General features: G+C 38.0%; 1 protein-coding gene across 1 annotated transcript; it reads right to left on the bottom strand.

The window, feature by feature from the left end:
- Positions 1-2909: 2909 nt before the first annotated feature.
- Positions 2910-4668, bottom strand: LOC129248019 (WW domain-binding protein 4). The gene is made up of 4 exons (XM_054887423.1): positions 4588-4668; positions 4421-4493; positions 3622-4349; positions 2910-3510 (listed from the first exon to the last, which is right to left on the bottom strand). Coding segments are annotated over exons 1-4 (1023 nt in total). The 5' UTR covers positions 4590-4668; the 3' UTR covers positions 2910-3290.
- Between the last annotated feature and the right edge of the window lie 6458 nt (positions 4669-11126).

Raw genomic sequence — 11126 nt, 5'->3', positions numbered from 1 at the left:
GATTCAGGATGAATCACCACTCTAACCAACCAACCAACCAACCAACCAATCCACTCTTAGTTTATATATTTTGGCATTTTAGGAACCGAAGGCAAAAAAAAAATGATTGCTCTTGTTGTTGTTGCTCTACTGCTACCACCTATTCAATGTGCTTTGATTTATTCACAAAAATGTCATAGTTAGTGTTGTTGTTCTTGTTTTCTTGTTTTTATTGTAAGATCGCAAAACAATATCCATACATTTTTAGGAAACGCTGTTGAATTGGCAGTCCTTGGCCGAATCTTGCCGCCTGTTCAGAACAACCTGTTATGGGAATGAATGGAAGATAATACTTGGTTGTGACTTTCGATTGGAACGCTTCATTCGATTACGGAAAAATGTATGTAAGATGTTTTGACACCTTTCTCAAACAGAAGTTACATTAATTGCGTTGAAAGATGCATTAGGATATATTAAGTTCGAATAGTAATTAACGAGAAATAGGACGAATGTTTTGTGAATGTAGATACAAATTTATATTTCAGAATGTAACGAAAAGAACTTTCATCGCATATACTCTTGTTAGTTGACAGCATACGACTTCCTTATTTACTTACTTAGGTGGCCTACAACCGTATATGGGTCTTGGCCGAACCAAAATAAGACGCCAGCTGTTTCTGTCCTGTGCTCGCTTGTGCCAGTTGGAAATCTCAAGTTAAGATAGGTCCTGCAGCATATGGTCTTCACCTTACTCGTCTTCCTTTTTTGGGATCGTTCCATACGTTCGCCTTGCTGGAACATCTTCGTTCATATGGGTGGCATGTCCAAGCCAGCGTAGCCGCTGTATTTTTACACGCTTAGCAATGTCCATGTTCTTATATAACTCATACTGCTCGCTGTTCCACCGTACACGATACTCCTCACCAACACGGAGGGGACCAAAGATCTTACGAAGAATTTTTCTCTCGAAAGCTCCCAAAACGATCTGATGTCTGATTTTCATCGTCCATACTTCTGATGGCCGCGTAGCCGATTGGATTGGTGTGTGACTACCATTGGGCATTCGAAAAACGTAGATTCGAATCTTCGTGAAACACCAAAATGAAAAAACAATTTTTTTCTAATATTGGCCGCCACTCGGCAGGCAATGGCAAGTCTCAAAGTGTATTTCTGCCATGTATTTCTGCTCATAAAAAAAATATCTGTCATTCGGAGACGGGTTAAAGCTGTAGGTTTCCCATTTTTGAACCAACATCAAGACGCACGCTGCAAATAGGAGGAGGAGCTCGGCCAAACACCCAAAAAGGGTGTAAGCGCTAATTACTTATACATATATACATCTGTGCAATATGGCAGATCGGGAATAATGAGCGTTTTGTAGAGTCCCAGGTTGGTACTTCGAGAGAGAGCTCTTCTTCTCAATTGCCTACTGAGCCCATAGGAACACCTGTTGGCAAGATTTATTCTCCGTTTGGCCTCCAGACTGACGTCATTTTTGCAGTTGATGCTGGTCCCAACATAGACAATGTCCTTCACATCTTGAGATTACTGGTTGTCAACACTAACATATTGTCAAAGACGCGAAGACTCCTCGGGTGTTGACGGCAGGTTCTTTGTTTTGCCCTTATTCATCACAAGGCCCGCTCTCCTAAAGCTGTAGCATGCCGAGCAGACGACTGCGCTCAAAAAAATAAGGCTCTAAAAGTGCCAAATCTAAGCGTAGCAAAATATGCTTACCAAAATATCCAATCAATTCTTGATACACTAAGGGCATATACTGCTCGTTCCACGGCAGTCGGTTCTACATTACGGGAGGTCCGGAACCGGAGGTCCCAAATCGTTAGTCGGTAGCACTTGGGGCAAAGACAAAGGAATTTTGCTGGCGACATTTGAAGAAATTAGCCGGCCGGTACTGAGTTATGCTACGCCCGTCTAATTGCCTGACGCCAGTGATTCGCAGTAGACAAAGATCCGGACATGTCAAAATGCTGCTATCAGGACAGCCACGGGTGGCCTCCTGATGTGCCTACTGCAACACCTCCAAAACGAGTCTTCAATGCTCCCGACACAGCAAACAATTCCTACTCGGGTCTTACCATAGGAATCACTCCTGCAGGCAATTGCTAGAGCCTATGCCACCCCCGAGGCGAGTCAGAAGACATCTCTACGACTCCACAACAGTCGGTTCTATGTAACCGGAACGACCCAGATTTATATCCGGCCAAGGACTGTCACTTCAGCAGCATTCCTCGTATATGCACGGGGAATGTTTATGCTGCTACAAAAACAACAACAACATCTCTACACTAAACGGCATTCATCGGGAGACTCTAAACTCCCGGCCTCCGAATGCCTTTATCGAAGTCCAACTACCATCTATTGCAGATGAAGAACTTCAGCTCCCTCGTGAAGATAACCACATATAAAAAGGCGCCCTTAAACCCACTCACCTAACACCCCTCGCCCTCTGGACTCAACCTGCCGAAACAGCACGTTTCCTGGGCCTACCGTTAAATGAGTTAAACGATGACGATCGGTGACTACACCACAGTGGTTCTAGTGATCTGCTACAGCAACAACAACGTTGTTGGACCGTCATTCCAGCAGCTTTCCCCATGCATGTATGCGGAACCACAACTAATCTATTATTTCTGTAAAATTTAAATAAATATTGAGAAAAACTATATTGGATGTTTAAATCCATATCCATGGTTCAAAACAAGACATTTTATATGAGAAATTAGCCTTTACAAGCAAATTTACTGTCCATTTTGATAAAATAATTAATTTTCACCTTAATTGAAGCTTTTTGCTCCAATTCCTATTTTCGAAATACGAGTACTTGTCAATATTTTCAGCTTCATAAATATTTTGCATGGCCTGTGACAATGCCAGCATCTTCCGTTGAGATATGTATGTATGTATGCACGTAGTTTAGCAAGAAATAGTTTATTTAAGAGTGTGTGTTATGTACGCAAATACAAATGTATGCATTTACATGTCCGAGTGTTTTTATGCTAGACTGAACGCTTACAACTGCACGTTGACTATAATGAAACGCGTCATTTATGATTCACCAGCCGCTGACGTTGGCTCTATTAATTACACAAATATAATATAAATGTGCCTTGCACACTGCATATGTGATTTTAATTATTTATGCGAAATAATGTCTAATTTTTGACGTCAAAATACATGCGCAGCGTGTCGTAAACACTCATACAAGAATTATTATTGACATTATTTCATAGTACATTTAAACTAATCAACTTAACTAAGTTACTGACTAAAGCGAAATCGGATTACGGTGGTTAATCGACGTCCAGTCGTTGACGCTGATTAGCTTTTGCGGCAAACTTTCGCTTCTTGAATGAGGTGGGTAAATTAATTGCAATTGTTGGGTCCAATGAGTTGATAGTTTTCTCTTTGAAGCGTTTTGTCGGCGGCTCGGCGGGTACTTCCGACACCACTGGAGGTACATAGTAGTTATCAACCTTGGGTAGTTCCAAGTCTATTGGTGCGGGAGTAGGTCTTTAAAAAAAAGTTGTTTGGTTTTAGGTAAAGACATTTATGTTATTATAAACAAAGGCAAATTTTAATGGATCTGCAATGCAGTATCGATTTTTTCGATTTTTGACTTACACTTGCTCCACCACCTGCCACTCTCCTATTGTTTGAGCGGCTGCCTCCTCTTGTGTTTTGTATGCCTGTTTTTCTTCGCGCCTTTGTTGTATCTCCTGTGGCGTTTCGGGTTTACGAAACATTTTCAATCGTTCGCGATTATAACGCGCGACATCTTCGTTTACGTTCTCACGAAACTTCTTCGCCTCGGTGGCTTGTTCCATTTCTTGCTTTTTTACCGCCAATTCGTTTATCCTTTGGTATTCGGCATACGATAGATAGCCTTCCTTGGGTGCCTCCCATACAGATTCGTTAGTTTTCACATTCCAATAATACGTGTAACCTTCTTCAGACACGCCCTCTACCCAAAGTGAAGCATTTGGTACACTTTCCGGTGCGACTTTTTGCACCCTAACACGTTTGCCGTCTTCGTCCTCATCATCTGAGTTTCCTGGTAGACGCACTGGATCCACCTGCTTTCCTCGTCCGGCAGCTGTTGATGTTGACGCAGTCACCGTGCCGGTTGTTGTGGTAGCATCAAGTACAGCGTTGATAGTGCGCGCCGTAAAGTCTCCACCTATGTGTATATCTTGTGCGTATGAGCGCATAGCCGCTTCTTCCATTTTCCGAATCTCAGCATCCATTTTCTTGCGCTCACGCTCAGCCTTTTCGCTATTGCGGCTGATATCCGTAATGCGCTTGGCGACGTTCATTTTGTGGCGCTTCCCACTCTCGTGGAAGGCAATGCTCTGTGAAAGTGGAAGTTTTTCATAAATATAAATTAAGAGATTTGCAAAAAATAGGTAAATATGTTACTAACCGCTTTATTGTCGCTAATCCAGCATTTGCAGAAATCGCAGTACTTGCGATCGTTCGACTTCCAGTAATCCGCCCTATAAAGAAGTGAATTAACATGGAAAAAAGAAGAAATCATTTTAGCAACACATAAGTAAAATGTTACGAACATTCAGAAAATATTAAACTTACATTTTATTAAAATTAAGCCTTAAATTGTTTGTAAACAACTTTGCTTCAGCGATAGTCAATTTTATCGAACTGTCAACTGATGTGGAGACCTGCTGGTACAGTCGGCAAGGCGGTGCATAAATTGTAATAGATTAATAAAACCATCGTGGTGTGTGACTTTGCTTTTGTCAGAATCAACAAAGCAGAGAATATTAATGGACTCCGAGATTATTTATCAAATGAGAAGGCGCATATGTTAAATAAGGTATGTTCACATGTGCATTAATTACCAATAAATCCACAAAATTAATCTACCCGTTCACATATGGTAGATTACGTGCAAAATTTACAATCAGCTGTTGTGAAAGGTTTTCTTCATAGAAATTATTTTGGTGGAATATTTCGGTGTTTTTGGTTTGCTTAGTTATACTAACGATATGAAGATACAAGGAGAAGGAATAGCTAGTTTAATTGCGAAATTGGCTGTTAATAATAAACAGTTGGCGGAATTCCGTGAACGATGAGGTAGTGCGTAGAGAACGTTAATGTATAGAGAAGTCTCACGAGCTACGAATAGTGTGAATTGTCAAAAATGAAGTCTGACCGCGAAGACTGTTTCACCACGCTCAACTCGACAGCGGGGAACTTCTTAACAGAGCTGATTACAGTGAATTATGTACAGGTACATTGGCTCTGCTTAGTTTTTGACTTCTGTATAAAATCAAATTGACGAATGCCAACGGCATTTTGCAAGGCATTTGCTTGTGCATTTCTATGTTCACTTGATAAAAGAAAATTTATTCAATTTATATTTTCAAACAAATACAACCAAATAAAGATTTAAAATCAAAGTAACTTTAATGTTTGTTGCTTTAATTTTAAAAGAAGAATTTAAACAAAATATGTACATTATAAAACGACCTCACATTTTGTTGTGTGCGTTTTAGTAAATTTGGTGAAACTTTTTACTAATTTTTCGAGTCGAAATTAATTTTAGACAAGAACTCAAAGAGCATATTGGTATATTGATGAATATATATGTATATCAGTATATGTATATATACATATATTATGTTAGTTATATTTGTGCAAAAGTTCAATTGCATCTTCAATTCTTATGGTGTTACATATGCATGCGCACACGCACTGCAGCAACAATGACCTACCTCACAAGCATCGCTATATCATATATTATGCAATAATTAGGGAGTAAATATTCGAATGATCGAATTCCTGAAAATGCTAAAACAATTTCTTCGGCATATGCATCGACGTATTTCGTTCAACTGATCAAATCAATAAATTCTTTATAGAAAACGCTTCATTACCAGGCACACAGGAAGATGGCATATGCAAATATAAATAACGTTCTCTGTTCTCTACACAGAAAACAAAGGGTTGTATTTAAAAAAGTATGGTTATAATCTAGGATTACTTTATAATCTCAGATTTCTGGATAGAAATTTTGTATGGGTAATCTCGCTTATTAATTACGGATTGGGATTTAAGTACGAAAAGTAGATCATCTACTTATAGGAGTATGTGAACGTATTATAACTTTTCTTCGAGTACTAAATTGAAGATTCGTTGTAAGAGATTTAAGATTTTTGCTTACCACGCTTGTAGAGCATTTCAGATTTTTTCACCACGGTGGTAAGGGATTTCAACACGCTAGTAAGGGATTCGTCACATTTCATGCTCACAGCAAAGCAAATGAATTGGCTATTGAGAAATTCACGCACACACTTAATCTTTGGTGTAGACGCTAAGGCCGATGAAGTGATTCGTATGATTTTTGTGGCGCATATTTAATTAAGGTTCCAGTGTGGCACTTTTACTTGAACAATTTTTTTCTTTATGCTTGAATTCCAAACCAGGAAAATTTGGTAAAATTTTTGAGCTTATGTAAATTATAATTGCTATAAAATATTGTTTTGGGTTTTTTTATATTTGATATTTAGAAATTTATTTTCCGTATTAAATAGATCAATCTGGATATGAACTGATTTTTATATAAATCACACAAAAAGGTCTGTTAAAAGTTTCACCGCACCACGGCGGCGGTAAGACTTCATTTTTGACAATTCACACTATTCGTAGCCAGTGAAACTTCTCTATACATTAACGTCGTTTGTCAGAGAGTGTTAACGAAATGAGAAGACGCAAAAGTTACTGTTAAGTATTTTTAGTGCAATTGAGTTTAGAAAGGTTTGCTAGTAATGGATTTTAGGCGATAGAGACACCACACTGGGTTTTACACCACACAAACTTTAAAACACCACCTCATTATTTCACCAATTAAATTTTTACTATTTTCTTACTTTTTAAATGATAAGCGAATACATAAAATTTATTACACAAAATTTTTTTCGATTGAAATAAAAATAAAAAAGATAAAGAAAACATAAAAAAATAATTTGGCGCCGTGAATTGCTGTCAGATAATATATTCTTGTTTTAAAGAAAACTGTTGACCGATTCAATTCATAATTCTTAAATCTAATCAAAAGCTCCTGGAAATGTTTAATTTTTATATACATTTACATTTATATTTTACATTTAATTTGTATTTGCTTGAAAATGGTCTCATATAAAAATTACTCATTTCATATACAATTAAATTATTTGATTTGCATATCAAAAATGTGTTGCTTTTACGTGTTCATTGGAAATCCATCACTTACCAGATACCCAGGCGACGCATGTGACATTTTACTCAAGGTTTGATGGGGTTCGAGCGCACTCACATGCGAAATCCTTATCTTCTCTCTCTCAACAATATAAACTTAGCTTACCGCATGTTAATTAAGGCATGTGGAGCCCATAATTAGAGTGTTACTGTATGCTTATTATTCTCTAATCGCTCCCCCACAATTTCAGACTCTCTGACCACTTAAACAACAAAGCTTTCTTTGTTTTTGCTATCTTTTCATCCGAACACTCCGCGTATAACAAAAATACAGCTATCTCTACAATGTCGGTGTAGTGTATTTGCATGTATTTTCCATTTACGTTATTAGACACCAAATACCACAAAAAGCTTAGCTTATATTAAGTTCCTTTCTTTCTCTACTTTGCATTAAATCTTTTTTTGTTTTTACAAGTACTTTTTCTCTTATTGTATTTTTAATCTTAATCACGCTTACATGGAAAGACCACCCACCTCAACAGGATTTGTGACGGCTAAAAGCATTGCAATACAATTTTACATTCTCACTTTTGCATTCGGTATATGAAGATAACCGTAATGAGTGCTGACGATAATAACTGCAGAGGTGGAGAGCGTCAATAGGTGAGATTTTCGTTGTGTGACAATAGACCCACCCACATCCCACCATCCCCAACACTATCGCATTTAATCCACACAATAAGAGACAAAAGCCGCTACAATTGTTTTTGTTGTTGGCTGGGATAATGATTATACTCAGCTGTTGAGCTGAGTTTGGCAGTTTGGGAGGCCGGGTGTTGGCATGAAATGGTAAGCAGGACTGCCTCGACGCGAGTCGACACTCGTCTGATGGATGTCAGTCAGGTGCTTAAAACTTAAAACCCCATGGGTTTTGGACTTTTTGCTAAATGTAGTTCGAAGCCTGATGAACTTTAGCATGAAATACAAATATACGAATATATTTATGTATAAGCATGAATGTGGTTGATGTTGATGGAATGGTATTGGGCCTTAATAACTGCTGAAATGTAATCATTTTAATTACTTTGAAGGCGTTGTCTCATGTACCCTCCACTGATGACGTTCAGGCACTGGCTCAATCAGTTAATTATAATCATAGGAAATGACAACAAAACAGAAAAAGTTGCTAGGAGTTTCTCAACATTACCAGTTATTACGGAGATACAGGTTGGTTAAAAAATACTGGAAGCGGGAACTATTAACCAGTAGGTGAATAAAAGTTTAAACGTCATTTTAGTAACTCAGCTCTCATCTTTGCAGATCAGTAGAACAAGTACGGTGGGGACCGCGTCGTATCTATAGGACGGTGGCGGGCGATGCAATCTAAACGTCCCTATAAACATCCGCTCAAATGAACATAAGAGGTTGTACTGCTCAAAAGGTCCCAAGCCGACAGACGAACTCAAACAAGCAGAGGAATGGCAATCAAAATGGGACCAGTGTCACGAATTAACGAGTGCATCTGCCGAAAACACGGGGACGTTGATTTTTTCCCGATGCAATTTTAAAAATATGCATCGCTTAGACTTGGCTTGGTAGTCCTTATTGCCGAGAATGTTTGGACGAAGAGGAGACTGCCGAGCATCTGACCTTTTATTGCATCAAGTTCGCTAAGGAACGCGACGGCCTAGCAAACACAACTGGTGTATTTCTAATACCCAATAATCTAGACCCACAAATGCTTGAGTCGGATGAAAAGTGGAGGGCGGTACAAGCGTTTGCAACACGAATTGTAGACGAAGGAAGCGTGAAAGTGCTAAAGTCCCACACTGGCTAAGACTCTCGATTGCGTTTACACCTCGAAAAAGTTGTATTGTCGATCTCACCTACATCCCAATATCAATAAGAGCCACGTTACGTTCTTCAAACTACGGAACGTAGTACGAACATTGTACAGTGTCTCTGGTACTCCCCTTCAGTCTGTTGACAAGTTTACTGGGGCGGCAGCCTTTGGTCTGGAAAACACGGGTCATTCCGGTAACGTAAAACCGGCTGCCATGGGAACGAGATCAAAGACCTTGGTGTAATCTTCGAATCCTCTTTTTTTATTCAGCTAGCACATCAATTTGATCATACTTAACTCATATGGGCTTTGGGCTTCGAAATAGTTCTTATCTCACAGATCCCTACACTCCAAATACTTTTTACATCTTTTGCTCGTCCAAAACTTGATTATGCTGCATTTATCTGGAGACCGCATCAGAAATTTGCTGTTGATAGAATTGAGCGTATTCGCACGGTTTTCCTATGATGTGCCTTTCTTCCTTAAATTTCTCCATGCCCATCCCTCCGTACAAGTCCCGCCTCCTTTTCATTAACCTTAAGTCCCTCGAAAGCAGACGGACTATTCTTTCCTTGCATTTTATGCATGACTTGGTAAGTGATGCAATCGATTTTCCGAATCATATAATTCGAGTTGCAAACTAAAAAATGGGGGCGGAATTGGGTTTATACTTGGAAAAGCTCACGTGATACAGTTTTATATTATATTTATAAAAGCGTGTCGAAGACATGAGTCGACACTTGATTGATGTAAACTTCGACCACTCTAAATACAATCTTACTCTAGTGACAAACCTACCTAGCAGCCAAAAGGGCAACGGGACTCCCTCTTGTGCGCTGTTAGGCATCGACGGGGATTCAATCAATTTTGAAGCTTAGTTTTTAAAGTTAACGCAAGAAATGTGCCTTTACTGTAATTTAAAGGGGAATGAAAGACAGTTTAAATAAAATAAAAGGGCCTACAACTAAAGAAACAAGAATGGTTAAAAAAAAAAATTATAAAAACGATGAAATAATAAACATGGTGCCGAAACCAGGGAACTTTCACTTCAGAATTTCAATTGTTCAATATGCTTGGAAAATTTGGAAACATTTACCAGTTGTCAGGTCGATGAATTTTCACCTGTATTCATTCACTTTACATTTTTAAAAAATCTCAGTAAACTGCAACTCTAGAAAGTAAAAAGTTTTTAATTTAGACATTAATAAGATGGTCATTCCATTCCGTTGCTCGCAATCAGTAGTAACTACCTAATAATAATTTCAAAAAATTCAATTTGATAAGAAGAAATAATAATATGGATTAAGGCAAATGAGGGTATAAAGGTGAGTTATGGTATAGTTTCTAAGACATATTTTAAATAAATATTTCTTCAAGCAAATTAACTAATGTAAATAACACTAGTCTACAAGGAAAAGTATCCGAAATAATTTAAACTAATATCTGCTTCTCATGAAAATTTCAAAATGCGATATCTCTGCGAAAAAAAAATGATATTTGTTTAAACAAACAAAACGCCATTTGAAAAAAGAAGGATTGTATTTAAAGATGCCATCCTTTAATTTTGGTGAAAGAAAACATCTGCAAGGCTACATAACCTCAAATATGGGCAAAAATGGGGTTTTTTGCACTTTTAGGTTAGGATATCTCGAAAACCAGAGCTGATAGAGCAATTCTGAGGCCAGATTTGGATTCAGCGCATCATAAACCTTCGGAAATATATAGTCTGGTTTCTGGGTCTGAATGTTGGTTAAATTTTGTCGGCCTGTGTAATCAACAAATTATGCTCAGTTACTAGTCACCTAGTAGCGATAGAAGAGATGCAGATATTTAGCTATTCATTTTGCTTTACTATATTAACATATAATTCATTATTTACTCATCAAAAGTACTCGGAAATTAATCAGTAAATACAAAATCAATCATTTATATGTTGCCCAGCATTTCCGCATGTGCATATGTGTGTTATTTAATATATTACAGTTATTAGTGAATGCTCGAACACCATTTAAGGATTTTTCACTATACCACATAATTACTTAACCTTGAATGATATTTATAACCGTTATCCATAACTAACAGCAGAAAT

This window comes from Anastrepha obliqua, chromosome 5 (genome assembly GCF_027943255.1).
Source record: "Anastrepha obliqua isolate idAnaObli1 chromosome 5, idAnaObli1_1.0, whole genome shotgun sequence".
Classification (NCBI taxonomy): domain Eukaryota; kingdom Metazoa; phylum Arthropoda; class Insecta; order Diptera; family Tephritidae; genus Anastrepha; species Anastrepha obliqua.
Note: the sequence above shows the minus strand (reverse complement) of the source record. Positions and strands in the feature narration are given on the sequence as shown.

Coding starts and splice junctions, on each gene's coding strand:
- LOC129248019 (XM_054887423.1), bottom strand. Junction 4,350..4,420: donor GGATTAGCGACAATAAAGCG/GTTAGTAACATA, acceptor CCACTTTCACAG/AGCATTGCCTTCCACGAGAG. Junction 3,511..3,621: donor TGGCAGGTGGTGGAGCAAGT/GTAAGTCAAAAA, acceptor TTTTTTTTAAAG/ACCTACTCCCGCACCAATAG.